Genomic DNA, 24,250 nt, shown 5'->3' with positions numbered 1-24,250 from the left:
TTTGCTCTCAAACTTAGCCTTTGGTTAACAACACTGTCATCTCAGATTTTCAAAAATATGCTTCTCAAGCATTGCAAAACAAGCATTTGTGTAACAGTATTGATAGCCTAGCATAATATTATGCCCGACATTCAGCAAGCAACATTTTCACAAAAAACAGAAAAACATTCAAATAAAATCATTTACCTTTGAAGAACTTCAGATGTTTTCAATGAGGAGACTCTCAGTTAGATTGCAAATGTTCCGTTTTTACAAAAAGATTCTTTGTGTTGACAAATCGCTCCGTTTTATCCATCACGTTTGGGTAAGAAAAAAAACGAAAATTAAGTCATTAAAACGCTAACTTTTTTCCAAATTAACTCCATAATATCGACAGAAACATGGCAAACCGATGTTTAGAATCAATCTATCGACGATAAATCCATCGTGGCAGTTGACTTTCTCTTCTGAAGAAATGGAATGCGCATGGACCTAGAGATTACGCAATAATTTCGACACAGGACACCGGGCGGACCCCTGGCAAATGTAGTCTCTTATGGCCAATCTTCCAATGATATGCCTACAAATACCTTCATTCATCACACATTCACAGCCATATAAGGAGACGGTGGGAAACAGAGCCTCAAAAGTTCTGCTCATTTCCTGATTGAGGTTTCATCTTGGTTTCGCCTGTAGCATGAGTTCTGTGGCACTCACAGATAATATCTTTGCAGTTTTGAAAACATCAGTGTTTTCTTTCCAAAGCTGCCAATTATATGCATAGTCGAGCATCTTTTCGTGACAAAATGAATATATTTTGTATTTTTTCATTTTATTTTTATAAAATTCACTGAGGATGGTCGTCCCCTTCCTCATCTGAGGAGCCCCCACTGGTTCAAAGGCAATTAAATATTTTTTACCTTGGCAATTCACTCTTCAATGGCACACAGATTACACACTCCATGTATAAATAGTTTCAGGGCTTAAAGCTCCTCCTTTAACCTGTCTCCTCCCCTTCATCAACAATGATTGAAGTGGATTTAACAAGTGACATCAATACGGGATCAAAGCTTTCACCTGGATTCACCTGGTGAGTCTATGTCATGTTTTGTACATTTTGACATTTCTTTCGTATAGAGAATTGACCTGAAAGTCTCACTTATGTGATGTTGGGTTGAACAAAGTAATATAGAGATTCCACATAGATTTTGGCATCAAGTAGGTACTGTTTCGCTCTTCTGCCCATGGCTGGAGTGTCCTTGTTGCTGTGCGCATAGTTGGTCAAGGTCCATTTAGAACAACACCCTGTGTCACATTTAACCATGTTGTTATTTGCTCTGTGTTAACTTTCGCTGTCATGCTAAACTGAACCCTATTGTGCTGGCTCGGATGTTTTCTTTTCACATTGTCCTGTCCAGTAACTATAGTGTGGTGGACGCGTAACCTGGCAAGTAGGCCTACAGTGCAGCCTGGCTTGGCTCAGTAGAGTGAAAAGGGTATGTGTATGCAATATCTTAGACATCTTGCCAGTCAGACATTTAACTTTGAAAATGCATTGTTCCTTAGATATTTAAAGTCATTGCCGTGTATAGATGATGAAATAGAGCTGTGAGTCATAAGACACATTTGACTTGACAACACTTTATTGAACATGAAATGGATAACCGTGATGGCTTACATTAGCAGTGATGGTTCAACGGCTTCAGTAAATACCCCTCCATACAATTTAATCTTCAATTATGACTTGCTAAATTGTGATATAGTATGCTAAAATGAATGGATCTAGTAAAAATGTAACAAAATATTAATTGGGAATTGAATTTCTTTCATACTGCATTTCCTCAGTGTACACATATGAGGTACCAGTAGGCCTACATATATAGTAACTGCATAAATTAAACATCTTTATGGTCTACAACTTCTACAAACAGTTAAAACCATAAAAAGCTTTCTAATGGCTTCCATGTGAAATAAACAACACTCAAAGTTGATTCTTATTAAATGGGCAACCCTACAAATCCCTTCCACCATGGGGGGTGAGGAGCTCAATGTTCTTTACCCGGCTGCTTAGAATACAAACTGTCCCCCAGGATGTCCGAACATGGCATTCCTCCCTCATCTTCCTTATCTAACTCAGAGGAGGAGTTAGTTGGTTGTTTGTTGGTGTGATGCTCGACTATAAAAACCAGTCCATCTGGGATCTCGTGTATTAACTAGCGACGAGGAAGAGGACAAGGGACAGTCTTTGTGTTTACAGGTCACAGTGAGTTTATCATGTCTTTCACTAAACACTAACTGTGCTTCTCAGTGAAACTGAGACTGGCTATCCGTGCACACTGCTGCTACCGTGATATGATGAGAGTGCACTTGAAGAAGTAGGCGATAGATATATTTTATCGCTCTGTGTACTGTATCTCACTATATGTTTTGTAAGTTTGGATTACCATAGTTTCTATTGCCTTGTTAGGCAAAAACATCACATAGTTAGCATATATTGTTGTAGTAAAAAATATTTGAATAAGAATCTTTAAAAAAGAAACCAATATGCATGCATTTTGCTTTACGGAAAGATGTACATTTGTCAACTGGATATTAGCATAAAATATGATAAAAGGCTGGACACTGCATGACTTTTAGAGATAATGAAATAAACATAATAATCATCCAAAGTAATATACTGAATTGAATCATTTCTAAATGATGCACAGCATACTGTGAGAGAGTGGAGCCAGTTGATGCTGATGGATTCTAGTTCAGAACCCTGTGGAAACTTCCAGTACAGACTATCAACAGCTTATTGTGAAATAGACAAATTACTTATTTTAAATTCGTGACAGGCACATGAAAAAGTACACTGTGTGTATTAGACAATTTTCATGCCAACATTACACCATTTTCTTTCTTCATAATGCATTTGTGTACATTACACAAATTACAATTTGTTGTGGCTAACGTTAGCTAGGCTAGCTAGGTGTCTAATGTTAGCTAAGGGGCTAACGTTAGCTAGGCTAGGGGTTAATGTTAGGTTTAGGGGCTAAGGTTAGGTAACCTGCTGGCTAAGTAGTTAAAGGGTTAAGGTTAGTGTTAGGGTTACGGGTTAGGTTAAAGGGTTAGGGTCATGGGAAGGGTTAGCTAACATGCTAAGTAAATGCAAAGTTGATAATTAGCTAAAATGCCAAAGTTTTCTGTGATGAGATTCAAACACACAACCGTTGGGTTGCTAAACGTTCACATTATACAGCAATCTTTCCTGTCTTAAGTAACCTAATGTCTTTATCTGTGCAATGTACACAAAATGGTGTACTACACATGAAAACATATACTTTTTCATGTGCCTGTCACAAATTTCCAATAAGCAATTTGTGTCTGGGTTGAGTACATGGTGTTCTATAGTCTAACTGTGAGCAGGGAAGGGCAGCAGAGAAACATGATAAACCAATGACCTGTGGTGAGGTCAATAGCTGAGTAAGCACTGGCTATTATCAAAGCCAGATTTACTCACAAATAAACACATTTCACCATACAACATAACTTCAACAACCAGAGTGACAGGCTATTATTAACTGATATTGACAAACAATTTTTACCAAAATATAAATACAAATGTAGCCAAGATACACAAGCAATAGCCTCTGATACACTGCTCAACTCAGTTCAGTCGTAGACCAATGTATCATCCACAGTTACAACTGATAGGTGGCACTAAAAGAATATATAGACACATTTCATCTGAAGAATTCACAATGCAAACTCCATAGCATTTCACAACTGATTTACAATTATTCCAATGTGCGGCGCAAGCAAACACACACAATAATTGTACTGTGTGAAATATGCTTAAACTCTTACAGTGCATTCGGAAAGTATTCAGACCCCTTCACTTTTTCCACATTTTGTTATGTTACAGCCTTATTCTAAAATAGATTTTTTTTTAAATCATTTTTCAAATTGATCTTTTTGCACCTCAACCTACACACAATCACATAATGACAAATCAAAAAGTAGTTTAGCCATTTTTTCAAGTGTATTTCAAATTAAAATCTTAAATATGACATTTACATAAGTATTCAGACCCTTTACTCAGTACTTTATTGAAGCACATTTGGCAGCGATTACAGCCTCGAGTCTTCTTAGGTATGACACTACACGCTTGGCACACCTGTATTTGCGGAGTTTCTCCCATTCTTCTCAGCACAACCTCTCAAGCTCTGTCAGGTTGGATTGGGAACGTCACTGCACAGCTATTTTCAGGTCTCTCCAGAGATGTTTGATCGGGTTCAAGTCCTGGCTCTGACTGGACCACTCAAGGACATTCAGAGACTTGTCCCAAAGCCACTCCTGCATTGTCTTGGCTGTCTGCTTAGGGTCGTTGTCCTGTTGGAAGGTGAACCTTTGCCCCAGCCTGAGGACCTGAGCGCTCTGGAGCGAGTTTTCATCAAGGATCTCTCTGTACTTTGCTCCATTCATCTTTCCCTCGATCCTGACTAGTCTCCCCCTGCCACTGAAAAACATCCCCACAGCACGATGCTGCCTCCACCATGCTTAACTGAAGGGATGGTGCCAGGTTTCCTCCAGATGTGATGCTTAGAATTCAGGCCAAAGAGTTCAATCTTGTTTTCATCAGACCAAAGAATCTTGTTTCTCATGGTCTGAGAGTCCTTTGGGTGCCTTTTTGCAATCTCTAAGCGGGCTGCCATGTTCATTTCACTGAGGAGTGGCTTCTGTCTGGCCACTCTACCTTAAAGACCTGATTGGTGGAGTGCTGCAGAGATGGTTGCCTTTCTGGAAGTTTCTCCCATCTCCACAAAGGAACTCTAGAGCGCCGTCAGAGACTGACAATCGGGTTCTTTGTCACCTCCCTGACCAAGGCCCTTCTCCTCCGATTGCTCAGTTTGGCCGGCCGGCAAACTCTAGGAAGGGTCTTGGTGGTTCCAAACTTCTTCCATTTATGAATGATGGAGGCCACTGTGTTCTTGGGGACATTCAATGCTGCAGACATTTTTTTATACCCAGACAATTCCTTTGACCTCATGGCTTGGTTTTTGCTCTGACATGCACTGTCAACTTTGGGACCTTATATAGACAGGTGTGTGCCTTTTCAAATCATGTCCAATCAATGGAATTTACCACAGGTGGAATCCAATCAAGTTGTAAAAATATCTCAAGTGAATGGAAACAGGATGCACCTCAGCTCAATTTCGAGTCTCATAGCAAAGGCTCATTCTACAACAATGAAAAAATAAAGTAAAAATGTATTAAAAAAATACATTATTTACATATGTATTGAACTTATGTATAAAAAATTTTAAACATTTCTAAAAATGTATTTTTGCTTTGTCATGTGGTATTGTTTGTAGATTGAGGATTTTTAAAATCTATTTAATCAATTTTAGAACAAGGCTGTAACGTAACAAAATGTGGAAAAAGTAAAGGGTAGACCTAAATGAATACTTTCCATGTGGACGTTATATATATATATATATAAATAAGGTTTGAACAAATATTCCATATCAAAACGTGTAAATAATTAAAAAAATGCAGGTCAAAGTGTCAAACTGTCCCATTAAAATGAAATTCTAGCTTGATAAATCAAATGCATTCACAGGGATGTTGTCTATTCTCATGATTCAACAGAAGCATAACCCACAAATTGCAAAAGAACATGCATTTAGGTCTACCTTTACCTTTAAATTAAGTCCATTAGTCAGTCCTTCCCTCTCAGTGACAACAGAAGCCCATGTCCATTATTTTATTCTGCATGCACACAGCAGGGAAGCCACACATGTAGAATGGGTGTAATGCAGTTAATCACATCCATTTTGTAGAAGCCAAAGCTCAGGCACCAATAAAGTGGCCGGAGAAGTCCCATTCCCACTGTATATACAAAGCAAAAGTACATGTCCAAGAGGTCTAAAAGTCAGGGTAAAAACTATGAATTTGTCATGATATTTCAAACAAGTCTACAGTGCAGTACTTGCTGTTCGTCTGCCCGACAGCTAGCAATGAGGGAGATGGTGGTTTCCTTGACTGTCATGAATAAAGCCACGTGTTGTATGCTGCCTCTGTCTGGTCTTAACTGTCATTATATTTGACGTTCCACTCTTCGAACCCTGCAAAAGGCACATTACATGATGATTCCAACAAAGCATCCATTTGTCAGGTTGTTTTTTCTAGCTACAGTTGAGGTCCACATACACGCTAGCCAAATACATTTAACCTCAGTTTTCACAAATCCTGACATTTAATCCAAGTAAGAATTCCCTGTCTTAAGTCAGTTAGGATCACCACTTTGTTTTAAGAATGTGAAATGTCAGAAAAATAGTAGAGAGAACTATTTATTACAGCTTTTATTTATTTCATCACATTCCCAGTGTGTCAGAAGTTTACATGCACTCAATTAGCATTTGGTAGCATTGCCTTTAAATTGTTTAACTTGAGTCAAACGTTTCGGGAAGCCTTCCACAAGCTTCCCACAATACGTTGGGTGAATTTTGGCCCATTCCTCCTGACAAAGCTGGTGTAACTGAGTCGGGTTTGTAGGTCTCCTTGCTCGCACACGCTTTTTCAGTTCTGGCCACAACCTTTCTACAGGACTGAGGTCAGGGCTTTGTGATGGCCACTCCAATACCTTTACTTTGTTGTCCCTATGCCATGTCGCCACAACTTTGGAAATCAAATGTATTTATATAGCCCTTCTTACATCAGCTGATATATCAGTGCTGTACAGAAACCCCGCCTAAAACCCCAAACATCAAGCAATGCGGTGTAGAAGCACAGTGGCTAGTAAAAACTCCCTAGAAAGACCAAAACCAAGGAAGAAACCTAGAGAGGAACTAGGCTATGATGGGTGGCCAGTCCTCTTCTGGCTGTGCCGGGTGGAGATTATAACAGAGCATGGCCAAGATGTTCAAATGTTCTTAAATGACCAGCATGGTCAAACAATAATAATCACAGTGGTTGTCGAGGGTGCAACAGGTCAGCACCTCAGGAGTAAATGTCAGTTGTCTTTTCATAGCCGATCATTAAGAGTATCTTTACCGCTCCTGCTGTCTCAAGAGTTGAAAACAGCAGATCTGGGACAGGTAGCACATCCGGTGAACAGGTCAGGGTTCCATAGCCGCAGGCAGAACAGTTGAAACGAGCAGCAGCACGGCCAGGTGGACTGGGGACAGCAAGGAGTCATCATGCCAGGTAGTCCTGAGGCATGGTCCTAGGGCTCAGGTTCTCTGAGAGAGAGAAAGAGAGAATTAGAGAGAGCATACTTACATTCACACAGGGCACCGGATAAGACAGGAGAAATACTCCAGATATAACAGACTGACCCTAGCCCCCCGACACAAACTACTGCAGCATAAATACTGGCGGCTGAGACAGGAGGGGTCAGGAGACACTGTGGCCCCATCCGATGATACCCCCTGACAGGGCCAAACAGGCAGGATAACCCCACCCACTTTGCCAAACCACAGCCCCCACACCACTAGAGGGATATCTTCAACCACCAAATTACCATCCTGAGACAAGGCAGTGTATAGATCACAAAGATCTCCGCCACACGCCAACCCAGACAGGAAGACCACGTCAGCGACTCAACCCACTCAAGTGACGCACCCCTCCTAGGGACGACATGAAAGAGCACCAGTAAGTCAGTGCCTCAGCCCCTGTAACAGGGTTAGAGGCAGAGAATCCCAGTGGAGAGAGGGGAACCGGCCTGGCAGAGACAGCAAAAAAGCTGTCCTTGAAACAGTCTTGATATGTTCGTCAAACGAGAGATCAGGGTGCAGAGTAACACCGAGGTCCTTCAGTTTTATTTTAGACTGTACAACCATCAAGATTACTTGTCAGATTCAGATTCAACAGAAGATCTCGTTGTTTCTTGGGACCTAGAACAAGCATCTCTGTTTTGTCCGAGTTTAAAAGTAGAAAGTTTACAGCCATCCACTTCCTTATGTCGAAACACAGGCTTCTTGCGAGGGAAATTTTGGGGCTTCACTATGTTTTATTGAAATGTATAGCTGTGTGTGCATTAGCAGTGAAAGTTAACATTATGTTTTCGAATGACATCCCCAAAAGGTAAAATATATATAGTGAAAACAATAGTGGTCCTAAAACGGAACATTGAGGAACACCGAAATTTACAGTTGATTTGTCAGAGGACAAACCATTCAGAGACAAATTGATATCTTTCTGACAGATAAGATCTAAACCAGGCCAGAACTTGTCCGTGTAGACCAATTTGGGTTTCCAATCTCTCCAAAAGAATGTGGTGATCGATGGTATCAAAAGCAGCACTACGGTCTAGGAGCACGAGGACAGATGCAGAGCCTCGGTCTGACGCCATTAAAAGGTAATTTACCACCTTTACAAGTGCAGGCTCAGTGCTATGACGGGGTATAAAACCAGACTGAAGCATTTTGTATACATAGGATGGAGTCCGTCACTCCTCAACAGGCCAGGCTTGGTCCTGTTTGTGGGTGAGTCCCAGAAAGAGGGCCAATTATTTACAAATTCTATCTTTTGGGAGGGGCAGGAAACAGTTTCCAACCAGCGATTGAGTTGTGAGACTCTGCTGAAGAGCTCATCACTCCCCCTAACTGGGTGGGGGCCAGAGACAATTACTCGATGCCGACACATCTTTCTAGCTGATTTAAACGTTGAAGCTATGTTGCACTTGGTGACCTGACTGTTTGATCCTAACATCGTTGGTGCCGACGTGGATAACAATCTCTATACTCGCCAGTTTTAGCTTTAGCCAGCACCATCTTCAGATTAGCCTTAACGTCGGTAGCCCTGCCCCCTGGTAAACAGTGTATGATCTCTGGATGATTCATTTTAAGTCTAATATTGCGGATAATGGATTCGCCAATGACTAGAGTTTTCAATTTGTCAGAGCTAATGGTGGGAGCATTCGGTGCCATAATGGGAAGAGTAGAGACCAGGGGAGGCTCGGCCTCTGACTCTGCTTAAATGGGGAGAACCGGTTGAAAGTTTGTTGGCTGAATGAGCGACACCGGTTGGGCATTCCTACAGCATTTCCCTCCAGAAGCCATGAGAAAGTTGTCCGGCTGCGGGGACCCTGCGAGGGGATTTATACTACTATCTGTACATACTGGTGGCACAGACGCTGTTTTATCCTTTCCTACACTGAAATTACCCTTGCCTAACGATTGCATCTGAAGCTGGGCTGTCAGCGACGCTATCCTCGCTGTAAGGCGATCGTTCTCCTGTATATTATGAGTACAGCGACTGCAATTAGAAGGCATCATGTTAATGTTACTACTTACCTTTGGCTGTTGGAAGTCCTGACAAACCATGTCCAGATAAAACGTCCGGAGGGAAAAGTTGAATGAAAAAAAGTTGAGGGGAAAAACTAAAACTAAAAAGTAAAAACTGTAAAGTTTTCAGGTTGCAAAGTAAAGTTGGCAACAAAACGCACAGCAGCACGTAAACAAGTCTGCAAGTTGTGACCATATGCTTGGGGTCATTGTCCATTTGGAAGATCCATTTGCGACCAAGCTTTAACTTCCTGACTGATGTCTTGAGATGTTGCTTCAATATATCCACAGAATTTTCCTTCCTCATGAAGCCATCTATTTTGTGAAGTGCGCCAGTCCCTTCTGCAGCAAAGCACCCTACTCTAATTAAATTGTTTACCTTTGAGCTTCGGATGTTTTCACTCATGAGACTCCCAGTTAGATAGCCAATGTTCCTTTTTTCCAAAATCTATTTTTGTAGGCGAAATAGCTCCGTTTGTTCTTCACGTTTGGCTGAGAAATCGACCGGTCATGAAAACTCAATCAATCCTCAAGGTGTTTTTCAAATATCTATTCGATAATATATCCACCGGGACAATTGGTTTTTCAGTAGGACCAATTGGAAAAATGGCTACCTCTGTATTTTACGCGAGAATCACTCTGAGAGCCATCAGGTGACCACTTACACAACGGGTATTCTTTAACATAAATGCGTAAAACTACTTCACAATGCTGTAGAAACCTTGGGGAATACGTAGAAAAAGTAATCTGGTTGATAGCCCATTCACTGCTCTATAGGGACGCATTGGAACGCAGAGCTTTCAAAACACGAGAGGCACTTCCAGATTGGATTTTTCTCAGGCTTTCGCCTGCAATATCAGTTCTGTTATACTCACAGACAATATTTTTACAGTTTTGGAAACTTTAGAGTGTTTTCTATCCTAAGCTGTCAAATATATGCATATTCCAGCATCTTGTCCTGACAAAATATCCCATTTACTTTGGGAACGTTGTTTTTCCAAAAATGAAAATACTGCCCCCAACCTAAGTGTATGTAAACATCCGACTTCAACTGTAGCTAACTTTGTTCAATTCAAGGGATGCGAGCGCCAAAATATGTAGACACGTCCAAATATGCACAGCTTACTCCAGACAATACCCACACAACATGTTTATGCAAAAGCATGCAAAGCAGTGACTGGAGTCAGCAATGGCTGTGTGTCAAGGATTTGAATGGATGGAAAGAAAGGCATGAATACCTTGGGGCCTTTCCTGAAGTTTTGTTGCAGGTTTAGCAAATGTTTATATTTTTAACATAAAATCCCCAGAATCATTAGATTATCACAAGGGAACCACTGCCTACCCTGAATAACCTGATTGCACATCAATGTAATAAACATTCCAGGTCAGGTCACCCATGTCCAATGTCTGCTGCACCCGTCCAGACAGGACGGGTTCTGCAGATCCTGATGGGAGCACAGTGTAGAGTCAGATTCTGTCTCAGCCCCTGAGATGTGATGTCATTGCACCAATGTCCTTTTCATTAGGCACCAAATGCAACAAAACAGCCTCAAACAAAGAGGTACTATCTGGACTTAGAAACGCTTGTTTTCGTTTTTCTTTGCAAAACATTTTGTTGCAGTGTGTGCCCTAATTAATGCAACCCAGATCTAGCTAAATGGCCAAAGCTAAAGGGTGTGTGGACCAGTGGAGGCTGCTGAGGGGAGGACGGCTCATAATAATGGCTGGAACGGAGCAAATGGAATGGCATATGATGTATTGGATACCATTCCACCTATTCCGCTCCAGCCATTACCACAAGCCCACCCTCCCCAATTAAGGTGCCACCAACCTCCTGTGGTGTGGACTGTGTAGTATCTGTGTCTACTGGGCATGTAGTATTTGTAATGCCTGTACTGATTTGGTACTGATGCATCAGTGAATGGAGAGGGTCTATAACGTGGGAGTGGAGGAAATTGACTGATAAGGTCCACTGTACTGTGTTCATCTCTGTATTTCATCCAGATTGAAAAACCATACAGTTATATTGTGTGGTAACTTAGGGAACCAATCTGCCCATAGTGGTACGAGGTGGTGACAACTCTGTTGAGAATACATCATATCGTGCATCTACTGTGTGGCTTGATGCTTCATTCTCACAGTAGCATAACATGGGAATACTGTTTCCACACAATGTAAGAAAATGTCCCCCTCCCTTCCTTCATAACAGTTTCATCTAGTGTTTCAGCATGTACAGCTTTAGAAAATAACCCAGTGGACATTTGGACATCTGCCAATTGCAGAGGCTGACATGTCGACTATGGAATTTATTTTGTACAGAAAAGACAATACCTCGATAAAGCTACTTTATAGTCAGACCATGTAATCTCTTTCTCAGTCCTTGCATTCTGTATGCTAAAACTGCTCATGAAAATCAAACCATTTCTATTGTATACTTTTTCTAAATATAACATATACTATCGTGGAGAAGAGAAGAGAGAACATTTTCCTGAGATCGTAAACAAACATGTTTTTTTCTTGTTGTTTGTTCCCAGCTCCAATGACGTAATGGGCATGTGCGGTGGAACAGCGGTGGTCCTTCGACGAATACTCTGCCTCCTCCTCATCTTAATTCGGGGTTGCTGCAGTAATGGCAGTGGGGGAGGTAGAATCCTGGTCTTCCCAGAGGATGGCAGCCACTGGCTCAACATGGAGGTTATCCTCCGAGAGCTCCACTCCAGAGGTCACAACCTCACCGTGCTGCGCTCTGCCAAGAGCTGGTACATTCCCCAGAATTCCCCTGTCTACACCTCTATCACCGTGAACCCTGCTCCTCCTCCGGCGGGCGAGGACCTGGGTCCTGACTTCTACACCATCCTGATGCAGCGCTCACTGAAACTCCGCAGGATGTTACCGGTCCTCCGTTTCCTGGAGCAGCAGAAGGACACGGCGGCCATGTTGATGATGTTTCACAGCGAGGCACTCTGCATGATCTCCACCATCTTGGATGACTCTGTCCTCGTCGCCAAACTGAGGGTGTCCAGATTCGACCTGATGCTCACCGACCCTGCCTTCCCTGCTGGAGTGCTCCTGGCCCAATACCTAGGCATGCCCATGGTTTATAATGTCCGCTGGCTCAACGCAGGCGAGGCCCACATGACTGTCGCCCCCACGCTGCCCTCCTATGTTCCGATGTACAACTCCCTGTTCAGCGATAATATGGACCTCCTGCAGAGGACAGAGAACTTCCTGCGTTACCTGGTCATCCTCCTCCAGGAACACCTGGTCATCCTGCCACTCTACGTCAACCTGCTCCAACGTCACTTCCCCCCTGGTGCTGACCTGCTCTCCATGCAGCGCTCAGCAGACGTGTGGCTGATGCGGGTGGACTTTGTCTTTGAGTTCCCGCGGCCTACCATGCCCAATGTGGTCTATGTGGGGGGCTTCCAGTGCCGTCCAGCTGAGCCACTTCCTGCTGACCTGGAGGCCTTCATGCAGAGCTCTGGAAAGCACGGGGTGGTGGTCATGTCTCTGGGAACGCTGGTGTCTGCCCTGCCTAAGGAGGTGACCGAAGCAGTGGCCCAAGCCTTTGCCAAGCTGCCCCACAAGGTGGTGTGGAGGTTCCTGGGAGAAAGACCAATTTCCCTGGGGAACAACACCCTGCTACTGGACTGGCTCCCCCAGAACGACCTCCTGGGCCACCCCAAAACCCGCGCCTTCGTGGCTCATGGAGGCACCAACGGCCTGTATGAGGCCATCTACCATGGGGTCCCTGTGCTGGGCCTGCCGCTCCTCTTCGACCAGTTTGACAATGTCCTGCGGCTGCGGGTGCGTGGCGTGGCACGGGTTCTGGAGGCCGCCACTCTCACCACAGAGGACTTCCTGGAGGCCCTAAGGGATGTGCTGGAGAATAAGTCCTACCGCCACAACATGCAGAAGCTCTCTGGCCTGCACCGCGACACTCCCCTGTCCCCGCTCGCCAGTGCCACCTTCTGGATTGAGTACGTGATGAGGAACGGTGGAGCGTCCCACCTGCGCACCGACGCCTACAGCCTGCCCTGGTACTCCTACCACAGCCTGGATGTGGCGGCGCTGCTCCTGGCCCTCAGCGGGGCCTCTCTCTGGGCCTCAGTCTATGTCTGCAGCAGGCTGTGCTGCAGGAGCTCCAGGAGGAAGACCAAGCTGGAATGAGACATGAATCTAAAGATGGGCCAAGATGGGTATTTTAGATGTTGTACGTATTTGACCATCAATTGGCACTTTTCTGTCAACGATTTAAAAAATTGCTCAAAAGAATGAGAAAAATTTTGCAAATTCAAAAAAAATAAAAAATTCAAAGCCCACCATAAATACATAACACTACAGGGAAGTACATGACTCAATAAAAACTGATGAAAAGTTATTTATATTCAGACTGGCCTTAGGGAATGTGGTGCCATGGAACTGTCAGATTACATATTGGATTTCAGTCTGGTGAGGGAAAGTACAAGATGACAAAGATAACAATCTCCTCTCTATGATATCATGTGTTAAAAATACAGCCTCGCCAACATTGTCTCACACTCCCATTCTCCTCAAACAATTTGAATTGTGTAGTCGTAGCTTTTCCCTGTGCCTGAGCTACAAAGTAATCTTAGTGTAAATTATCACTATACTGTATACCACAGTCGTACACAGTAAACAAATGTTTGTTCAAAGGAAAAATATATGTCATACTCATACTTTTCCACCTAAAAGCCCCAGTAAGAAGTCTCAATAAAGATGTAATTACTGTCATCCGAGTACAGTCAATTGACATTACACACTCCTTTTTCTGTTGAGTGGTGCGCGTTGTGTTGCATTTACACTGTCTCTTTGTTAGGCTGTAATCTCAGCCTGTCAGTTGCTTCCTCCTCCTCCTCCGGTGCAGAGGCTGATCCTCTCATCACATGGCCTCTGTGGCCTGTTATCTCTGCTTTCTGACACAGAAACACTAAAACACACACATGCAGTGAGAGGCATCCATTGTTTAAGAGAAGACAAAGGGGAAATATGTTATGTTACAGAATATTTGTTTCTTAAATGCTTTGCCTTAGTTTCCCCAACCATGAGAAATGGTCACAAATTCATAGATTGTTTCAAGAATACCATCCATAAAGCACTTAGAATGTTTCCCTTCCTTCCCTACACTCATAAAACCTGTCTCCTTCTCACTCACTTTTTTTCCCTCCTCTAACGGTAAGAGAACGAGGGAAAAGGGAGAAAGAGGGCGGAGAGGAGTGTGTGTTTTTGTTCAGGAAAAGAAAGGGGTTCTCCTGCGGTTCTCAGGATGTTGCCCTTTAAGCCTGGAAAAGTGGGCTTCCTGTCCAGGGTAACAATCAGAGAATAGACAAGGCCCTGAGGATTATGACGCTGTGTTCCTTCAGCAGCAGACAGTCACTTTGTGTTGTACACTAAGCAGCTGGAGGGAGGAAGAGGTTTGTGGAACGATTTCTACTGCATGGATTTGTAGAGCTGTATGGGTGAGGTGAATGAAAAGATTCTCAAAATAAGTTGTTTTCTTGGCCATTTTTTTTTCTTCTCTTTTTTTATGCTTAAATTGTATGGGTTTCACTTTTAATCTCATGCTCCAATGCAACTGTTGTACATAGTACAATACTGTACATGCTTGTGTAATGTTCTGATTTAATGTTGTAGAAATGCTGTACTAATCTTGTCATGATCCTCCTATCATCTTCATCCTTCTCCTCCTCAGGTTTTCCACCAGGATTTGAGATCACTGGATCCTAAGCAGAATGAAATTTGCGTGATGGATACCTGGACTCTAGGAGCCAATAGAAACAATATGGATATATCACATGCATATGAATTTATAGATTTTATGAATGATTTGGATTAGAAAACTTCCTCTGTCGAGTGCATCTATTTCCACGTTTTCTATCAGAAGTATTGCATTTATGAATGACTGTCACACCACTGTCTCTCTCTGGGAATATAGATTTGCACCAGAGGGTGAAATAAGCACCTGTGTACTGTAGTACCTGGTTTCTTGTCAAGGGACTTTGAGGGTATCCCCCCTCACCCAGAGACTGTCAGAGACCATGTCCAACAGCAATGACAGCTGCAACCTCCCCCTGAACACCGACACACTTGGTCTCACCTACATCTACAGCCTGGCCTTCTCACTCGGTCTCCCTTGCAACCTGCTGTCCCTCTGGGGACTGTACCAACTGGGCCGGTCCGGCGGGGTTGGCTGTCAGCTGGTCTACATCCTCAACCTGCTGCTCTCTGACCTCCTCCAGCTCCTCACCCTCCCTCTCTGGATCCTCTATCTCCAGGGGGCGCACCGCTGGCCCTACGGCCGCCCCGCCTGCGAGTTCGTGGGCTATGTCTTCTACGTCAACGTCTACGCTAGCGTGGTGTTCCTCTGTATCATCGCACTGGACCGTTGCCTGGCGATAGTACACCCGTTGAGTAGTCGTGGCGTTCGGACCGTGCGGGTGGCAGCGGTATTGGGGGTGGCGGTCTGGACACTGACCTTTCTGTTCTGTTTGGGCGGGCTTCTTCCGTCAGTGTTTGATGAGGAGAGGCTGTTATGTCTGGAGCAGTACCCTGTCAGCCTCAGATATGCTCACTTTAAGATTGCTACGGTTGTCATGGGGTTCCTGCTGCCCTGTGGTATACTAGGGTGAGTGGGAAACGGAGTATGAAGTATGCTTGGCTGACATGTTATGTGTGATTGCATAAAGAAATGGAGGGTGGCCTGCACTCTGCATCTACATGTGTCCGTCGATAATGCTTTGATAAATATGAAGTGAACACTATAAACAACTTTATATTAACATGTCACATTACATGCAAAAGGATGTGTCAATGAGAGGAGTCTTGTTAAGTCACATCTAACATATTTATCTGACATGACCTTTGACCTTGGCCTTTATCTCTCTCCCGCACCCTCCCCTTACAGCTACACTTCCGCCCGCATAGGCGTGACTCTCCATCACTCGCCATCCGTCTCCGACCAGGGCCGTCACAAAATCACAGGCATCCTCATCGTCATCACCGTCATCTTCATCGTCGTCTTCGGACCCTACCACCTCGTCGGGGGGTACCGTTTCGTCTCCTTGCTCCTCACAGATGACCCCTGTGAGTTGGAGCGGTCCATTTTCCTGTGTTACCGGCTGTGCTATGGCCTGACGAGCCTCAACACCCTGCTGGACCCTCTGTTCTACATCTTCCTGTGTCATGACGCCCGTCTGGAGCTCCGCAGGTCACTGACGCCCTGTCTGGGACAGGGGCACACAGCACCCAAACAGGTCAGACTCAGTCTCAGAGGGAATCCTGATCAGAGTGACAGTGTGTAGAGAGACTGGATTGGACACGTTTTTGAGTTTCCTGTTCCTTTGATTCTGAGGAAGAAGAATCTGGATAAACGGTATTATGTTACCCGTTTCTTGTTCTTTGATGGTCTTGAAGTCGAGAGGAGAGGACACATTTTGTGGTGACACCAGCCATACACTACAATGCTTTGTTTTCATAGACTTGCTCAAGGAACTGACTCCACTGGTTTGGCTGCTGTGAATTGGTGATGGGAAAAAAGCAGCAATTGTGCCACCTAGTGGGGAGAGCATGTATGCTGTTGGCTGAAATTGGAAAAGGTGTTTCCATCTGCTTCACCTTTCTGCTGACAGTCATCTCTAACTTATAATGCACTGCAATAGCTGCCTCAGTTTATACAGCCATATGAATGACTATCCGTGGATATCAACAATAATGTCAAATGTCTTGATTACTTGCTTATTGCAGTAAATAAAGTCATTTTAAATACCTTATTTATTCATTTCTATGAGAAACTCTTATCATACCCTGTCATGCTAAACATACACCAGACATTAAAACATATTAACAAACACATACTCCAGAGACTAAAACAGACAGTCTGAGAGTCAGAGTCTTTATGTGTCTTTTACTGAGGAGTGGCTTCAGTCGCCCACTCTACCATAAAGGCCTGATTGGTTGAGTGCTGCAGAGCTGGCTCACCTCCTGAAAGGTTGACCCATCGCCACAGAGGAACTCTGGAGCTCTGTCAGTGACCATTGGGTTCTCCCTGACCAAGGCTCTTTTCCCCCAATTGCTCAATGTGGCCGGGCTGTGTTCTTGGGGACCTTTAATGCTGCAGACATTTTCTGGTACGCTTCCCCAGATCTGTGCCTTGACACAATACTGTCTCAGCACCACCATAGGGAATTCCTTCAACCTCATGGCTTGGTTTTTGTTCTGACATGCACTGTCAATTGTGGGACCATATACAGACAGGCGTGTGCCTTTCAAAATCATGTCCAATCAATTTAATTTACCACAATGGACTCCAATCAAGTGGTAGAAACATCTCACGGATGATCAATGGAAACAGGATGCAACTGAGCTCAATTTAAGGGTCTAAATACTTACGCAAACAAGTTCTGTTTTTAATTTAATACATTTGTCCAAAATCCTAAAAACCTGTACTTGCCTTGTCATTAGGGGGAATTGTGTGTAGATTGCTGAGGATTTGTTTTATTTAATCCATTTTAGAATAAGGCTGTAAAGTAACAAAATGTGGAAAAAGTCAAGGGGTCTGAATACTTTCCGAAGGCACCATAGAGACTTACAATGGGGAACTTGCTCAATTTGGGCTCCTCTCAAGATACAGATAAGCAGGTCTTTAGGATCAATTTCACAAGACCTGAAAAAAACCTACTTGGTTTTATCAAGGTTTAGCACTCTTAAGATCGGTGAGCGATTCTTGAATTGAATCAAAGCCAAAGTCCGCATAGAGATGTAAGCCCATTTTTATTATTCAGGGACAAACATTATTAATGTAAATAGTGAACAGTAAAAGGCATAGTATTGAGCCTTGTGGCACTCCTTGGTTATGTAAAAAAAAATATTAAAAAAAATAGACTGAACTCCATCAGCAGACAGACACTGAGTGTACAAGACATTGCAAACACCGGCTCTTTCCATGACAGACTGACCAGGTGAATCCAGGTGAATGTTATGATCCCTGTTTGCTGTCACTTGTTAAATCCACTTCAATCAATGTAGATGAAGAGGAGACAGGTTAAAGAAAGATTTTTAAGCCTTGACACAATTGAAGCATGGAGTGTGTATGTGCCAATCAAAGGGTGAATGGGCAAAACAAAATATTTAAGTGCCTTTGAACGGAGTATCGTAGTAGGTGCCAGGCACACTGGTTTGAGTCAGGAACTGCAACACTGATGGGTTTTTCCATGCTCAACAGTTTCCCGTGTGTATCAAGAATAGTCCACCACCCAAAGAACATCCAGCCAACTTGACAACTGTGAGAAGCATTGGAGTCAACATGAGCCAGCATCCCTGTGGAATGCTTTTGACACCTTGTAGAATCCATCCCCCAACGAAATGAGGCTGTTCTGAGGACAAGAGCGTGCAAATCAATATTAGGAAGGTGTTCCTAATGTTTTGTACACTCAGTGTACATTTACGTCTGTCGTGTAGATCATTTTTGAACCAGCTACAGGCCAGTTGGTCTACACAAATTTCAGATAGCCTCCGTAGCAGGAGTGCATGATCAACCATATCGAATGCTTTCAACAGATCAATATAAAGGGCAGTGCGGTGCCGTTTCCTGTTTCCTAGCGCGTTAACCATATAAAGCAGCCATGATGGTGCTCTGTACTGGCCTAATGCCTGACTGGTGAGCATTCGGAATAGATTATCCATCTAAAAAAGGAGAGCAGCTGAGAATTTACAGAGACTTCTAATATCTTCGCTAGACATGAAAGTTTTGAGATTGTGTGATAATTACGAAGATAGCAGGGATCACCACCTTTGTGGAGCGGGAGATCAAGGGCCACCTTCCACACTTTAGGAATAATACCCAAGAGAATGGATAGATTAAAAAGATACGTGTCAAGGGTTCCACAATCATATGTACAGCAAGTCGTAGAATACTTGGGTCAAGCATGTCTGCCCCAGTGGACTTTTACCATCAATAACTAAGAGCGTCCAGAAATTCCCTAGTAGTGACTTGCCAAAGCGAGACCAGTGGGTCAGCATTTACATTAGCAGGCAAGTCTGCAATTGAAAAGGGGTGCATCAGAGCCTACTTGGAATGGGTACCGTACAAAAGCAAAAAGCAAATATAAAAGCATACTAGCACATTGCTGAGCCTTTGGTTTAACACTACTGAAACCATTGCAAAACACACAAGATATATTCCTCAATCCTTCTGGTGTCTATGCTGTACATAACACGGATTCAAAATACAATGATTTATAAACGGATCATTATGTATCCTACTGTTGCAGAACCTAGACGCGAACCTGGCTTTGGCATCGGAACTGTCATTGACACAACACCTTCTCAGTTAGCAGGGCGTGGTTCCTTCGTCTTCTGTGCCGCCTCCTCCTCCGCCCTGAAGTCTCTTCCTCTCAGGCTGGGGGCATTGTTGAGGGACCTCCTCCCCCTCAGCAGCAGCTCTGAGGTACTGCTGGAAGATCTCTGCGTGCTTTGTCGCTGTGACCACTCCCCTAGGTCCTCCGCCAGCACGCTCTCCATTACTGCCGCAAGGGACTGTCTGATCTTATGGCACAGGTCCGGACAGCTGAACACATAGAGGATGGGGTTTAGCACACTGTTGAGGAAGGCTAGGCTGGCGGTCGGGGGCAGGCCGCTGGCCACGAGGCCCCGGAGGGAGGGTCGATACTGAGCTACAGCCTCCAGGACGCTGAAGATGTGGTATGGAGCCCAGCAGACCACAAAGCTCATCAACACTGCTACCACTAGTCTAACGAAGCGGAAAGGGTGCCGGTTGCGGCCACGCCGCGCGATACCAATGGTCACTGATACATAGCTCCACACAATGACCACCAGGGGAAGAATGAAGGCCAGGAGGAGCTTAGAGAAGGCCAGGGCATCCTGGCGAGCCTCACACAGATCTTTTAGGTCAAACTCCCTAACTGGGAGATACTGAGCGTAGTTATAGTAACACATGACCCTCCCGTCATGCCGATGAATAGTATCCCGGAACAGGTAGTACGGTAGCGTACAGAGCACAGCCAGGGCCCAGATGATTCCACATACCCTGCCGACCAGCTGCACGTTCCTCCGGTTGTGGACCCAGACGGGCTTGTGAACCACCAGACAGCGGTCCAGAGAGATGGCCGCAAGCAGGAAGGCGCTGACGAACATGTTGAGGAAGAAGATGGAGGAGTGGAGTTTGCAGAAGGTGGTGCCCAGGGTCCAGGTGCCTCCGCGTGCCAGGAAGATGGTGAAGAAGGGGAGTGACGCCGTGGCCAAGAGGTCCGAGGCAGCCAGGTTGAGGATCCACACGCTGATGACGGTACGGCGGACACGGAAACCCACAATCCCCAGGATGAGGATGTTCTCCAGGATGCCGAAGGAGGAGACCAGGCCGTGGAGACACACCGTGGCCAGGCTCAGAGCCCCCACCTCAGCCGAGGAGTTGGATGGTACGCTGGCGTTCACCATGGCCTGGATGAGAGGGCAGTAGCCGGGGCTGCTGCTAGAATTGGTCATCTTGACAGTTCGGATTCTGCTTCTGACACTCTGTCCACTTTGACTCTGAATTCCTGTATACAACACTGCAAAGAAACAAGGCAAAAAGGCATTATGAATTAGGACTCTACTCAATTCCGTATCTTGGAAATTCAGAGTTACAGCATGATTGAAATTTAGGCGAATATTCCATCAATGTTACACCAAACATACAAAGAACATGGTTGCCGTGTTCACAGAACATCAACTATTAATGTTCTAGACATGTTTCATGAGAATGTTGCAAGAACATTCCTTTGTATCAGTTGTCAGGAGATCGCCTGATCGTCAAGCTTTGATTGTTGAATTACCTGTGTAGGGCAAAAAAACAAAATGTGCACCTAGGGAGGACCCCGGGACCGAGTCTGGGGAACATTCTACTGTATATACGTTAGCAAAAACCTTCAGAGAACATTCTTAGCATACCTCTACTTCTCTGCCTCGCTTCCTGATGCTTTAATAAATCTTAAAAGCCATCTCCAAACTGGCAATTGTTTTTGATTATTAGCCATGATGGTTTCTGTCTAACACGACTGAAGTGTCAAGTTTGCCTGAAAAAGTTGAACAGCCACTACCATCTCAAATTGTTAAGAGAGCGAGAGATGGCTTATCTCTCTGTCTCACTCTCTCCACATCCTCTGTGCAAGTTTGCCTTGTCTATCTATATATGTGAAAGCCATTGCACAAATAGACAACTTCTGTTCTAGCTATTTGCTAGTTTCCTAATACAGAATGGTGTGTTTGTGTTGATGGAAATATACCCTATAGTAGGGGAGAGTGGGGTAAGTTGAGCCATTTTTTACATCCAGCATCACTGTCAGGGGAAATAAAGATATCTACATATATTTCAGTGTGTTGTGTATCCATGGAAATAATCAGAATTCATGTAAACATAACAGTTTTGAAAACATAGCTTTGTAAAAAAGCACATCTTATGGGGTAAATTGAGCAGTGGGACAGGGTAAGTTGAGCCACCTACAAATTCCTTTAAAACCCTGTCTACCTTTATTTCCCAAACACAATTCAACACAATCACTTTGTCTTTTAAAGGGATACTTTGACATTTTGGCAATGAGGTCATTTAACTCATGGATACCATTCTCATGTCCAGTATGAAGTTGCTAGCAGATACGCATGCGGTTTGCAGTATGCCTTCAACATACAACATATATTTTTTAAAATGTAAACACAGGCTTAACACCTAACAAACACTTTGTACTTTTTTTTTTTTTTAACTCTTCTAAACAGACTAGGCCCTGTTGTTACCTCATATCCAAGTGATAATTCATTGCATTACCTCTGGGAAGAAAATAATTGCTCAACCATTGGCTCAACTTACCCCGAGGCAAACATTTGGACTTTTCAGTGCCTTCGGAAAGTATTCAGATCCCTTGACGTGTTCCACATTTTGTTACGTTACAGCCAGGTGTGACAAGCTTGTAGCATCATACCCAAGAATACTTGATGCTGTAATAACTGCCAAAGGTGCTTCAACAAAGTATTGAGTAAAGTGTCTGAATATTTATGTAAATGTGATATTTCAGTTTTATTTGATTTTTTAATTTACTACAACAACAAAAAAAATGTTTTCAATTATACAGTAAAGCTGTAACCTAACAAAATGTGGAAAAAGTCAAGGGGTCTGATACTTTTCAAAGGCACTGTCTTCGCCCACACAGCTACAAGGATGCTAGGTTTAGGACTTTATATTGAAGCTTATAGAGGCCCCAACAGATCTATAGAACAATCATAAAATTACACATAACTTCTAATAAACTCATTTGACTTGATGAAAATCTGTTTTTTGGACCTAACTAGCTTACTGCTTTTTCCATGTGGTTTCTTCCTTCACAGACTCTGTGAAATGATAACCTCTTTCTAAATATTTGGTGAAACGACACATTTTGGTTTCCGAGAAACAAGGGTGGCTCAACTTTCCATCCTCTCCATCTAAAATTACATGGCAGCTTTTTTGTAAGCCTACATTTCTCAGTTAAAGTGAAAAATACAGAGTCAAAACTTAAGAGTAATTTACTCTAGATCTCATCTATTTGTAGTCCACATACAAAATGTTTCTAAATTCCAAAATAGTTTTGAGTGGATTACAAATAAAAACCCACCTTAACTGAGAATTCTCTCTCCACTGCTGAGTCCACGTTGGGAGACTTGCTGGCCTGGTTGTGATCAGTGTCGTTATGATTGGTGGGTATTCAAGCACACTGACACGCCTGCAGTTACACCCACTAGTCAGTTGAACTGGGGATGAAAAGCATTTGACAGATTAAAGATAAACTTATCTGGCCTTGTTAATACACCGACTACTGATTATTGGTGATATAGCAGAAGAAAAAGTTTCAGAAGAAACCAATTAAAAGGACCTCAACCCAACCCAACCCAAAACAGTATTATTATTTTTTTTAAGTGGACCTGGGGAATAAAAGCAGTTCATATCCTCATTCCTCAATGCAATCTTATGGTTTTGATACGCTCTGCGACTCTTTTGATGCATTATATTTCTCTCTCACACACAAGCTGTTTCTTTGCAGTACTGATTAAGAGATTGCTGACGACCACAAAAATATGCTCGAATACCACACTCAGTTGTGATGTGTCGAGGGGGAAACTTCAGACGTGAGTCACCCATTGTTTGCTTCACCAACGAGTGAGAAAGCATCCATTCAAACAACATTCACACAAAATAACTACTCTTTTCTCAACCCGTTCCCACCTGCATGGTGTGTATGGCAAAGCATCATTGACAGTAAAACAATAATCCAAGCACAACAATTGCATCACTAATTAGACTTGCGTCACAGTGACAGGTTCTGTAGAACAGGAAATTCAAAGTTCTCTCGGGCAAGATATGTGATGTGCCATTGTCCATCTGCGGTTTATTGCCTGCAGTTCTAAAAAAAAAAGCATTCATCTTTGCATAGGGAATGCAAATGATTCCACTCAACATAGGCTTTTGGTACTAAGGCACAGCAACATAACACATTTCAAATGATATCTCAAAATAAATCTAATTTAGTGACTGTGGACAATATATTCTGTTCTTATAGATTGATAAGGGCATAGTTAGAATACTATTTGGGTGTTTCGAGAAACAGACTGGCCAGAGTGCTAATAATGGGCCAGTATGGGAACCTCAAGGAGAAAAATGGAATGGTGTGTTAGTAATGCCTGAGGCTATTTCTCTGGTGATCCCAATCCATACCTGGCTATTGCAGAACACCAACCTGGTCAAAGAGCAATTCGTATTATTCTGTATGTAAAACCAAAACACTCTATTAGTATGTTATGTTACAGGGTTAAGGTTAGAGGAAGGATTTGCAAACACACTAAGTAGTTGCAAAGTAGCTAAAAAAGTAATAAATACTCAAACATTTGCTGAAATGCTAAAGTTGTCCGTGACAACATTCGAACTCACAACCTTTGGGTTGCTAGACATTCATGTTATA

At 43.4% G+C, this 24,250-nt stretch overlaps 3 protein-coding genes across 5 annotated transcripts; 2 read left to right on the top strand and 1 right to left on the bottom strand.

The window, feature by feature from the left end:
* Positions 1 to 1,013: 1,013 nt before the first annotated feature.
* LOC118368839 (UDP-glucuronosyltransferase 2A1) lies at positions 1,014 to 14,006 on the top strand. Of its 3 annotated transcripts, none has more exons than XM_035753269.1 (2): positions 1,014 to 1,069; positions 11,786 to 14,006. In XM_035753269.1, the coding sequence occupies exon 2, from the start codon at positions 11,799 to 11,801 to the stop codon at positions 13,419 to 13,421; it is 1,623 nt and encodes a 540-aa protein (XP_035609162.1). In that variant the 5' UTR covers positions 1,014 to 1,069; positions 11,786 to 11,798; the 3' UTR covers positions 13,422 to 14,006. The 3 variants fall into 3 exon arrangements, with proteins under 3 accessions (XP_035609162.1, XP_035609161.1, XP_035609160.1); XM_035753268.2 differs by lacking the exon at positions 1,014 to 1,069 and adding an exon at positions 2,105 to 2,242; XM_035753267.2 differs by lacking the exon at positions 1,014 to 1,069 and adding an exon at positions 2,197 to 2,354.
* A 153-nt stretch (positions 14,007 to 14,159) lies between these two features.
* Positions 14,160 to 17,871, top strand: LOC118368840 (G-protein coupled receptor 4-like). Its single transcript, XM_035753270.2, has 2 exons — positions 14,160 to 15,897; positions 16,177 to 17,871. Exons 1-2 carry the CDS (start codon positions 15,311 to 15,313, stop codon positions 16,571 to 16,573), a joined length of 984 nt encoding a protein of 327 aa, XP_035609163.1. The 5' UTR covers positions 14,160 to 15,310; the 3' UTR covers positions 16,574 to 17,871.
* Positions 17,872 to 18,022: 151 nt separating this feature from the next.
* On the bottom strand, positions 18,023 to 23,148 carry LOC118368838 (prostaglandin D2 receptor 2-like). Its single transcript, XM_035753266.2, has 2 exons — positions 22,910 to 23,148; positions 18,023 to 20,836 (listed from the first exon to the last, which is right to left on the bottom strand). Exon 2 carries the CDS (start codon positions 20,769 to 20,771, stop codon positions 19,596 to 19,598), a length of 1,176 nt encoding a protein of 391 aa, XP_035609159.1. The 5' UTR covers positions 20,772 to 20,836; positions 22,910 to 23,148; the 3' UTR covers positions 18,023 to 19,595.
* Between the last annotated feature and the right edge of the window lie 1,102 nt (positions 23,149 to 24,250).

This window comes from Oncorhynchus keta, chromosome 35 (assembly GCF_023373465.1).
Source record: "Oncorhynchus keta strain PuntledgeMale-10-30-2019 chromosome 35, Oket_V2, whole genome shotgun sequence".
NCBI classification, from domain to species: domain Eukaryota; kingdom Metazoa; phylum Chordata; class Actinopteri; order Salmoniformes; family Salmonidae; genus Oncorhynchus; species Oncorhynchus keta.
This window is presented reverse-complemented; position numbering and strand designations above follow the sequence as displayed.

Coding starts and splice junctions, on each gene's coding strand:
- LOC118368839 (XM_035753267.2), top strand. CDS start 2,332: ATGATGAGAGTGCACTTGAAGAA. Junction 2,355..11,785: donor ATGAGAGTGCACTTGAAGAA/GTAGGCGATAGA, acceptor GTTTGTTCCCAG/CTCCAATGACGTAATGGGCA.
- LOC118368840 (XM_035753270.2), top strand. CDS start 15,311: ATGTCCAACAGCAATGACAGCTGCAACCTCCCCCTGAACACCGACACA. Junction 15,898..16,176: donor CTGCCCTGTGGTATACTAGG/GTGAGTGGGAAA, acceptor CTCCCCTTACAG/CTACACTTCCGCCCGCATAG.
- LOC118368838 (XM_035753266.2), bottom strand. CDS start 20,771: ATGACCAATTCTAGCAGCAGCCCCGGCTACTGCCCTCTCATCCAGGCC.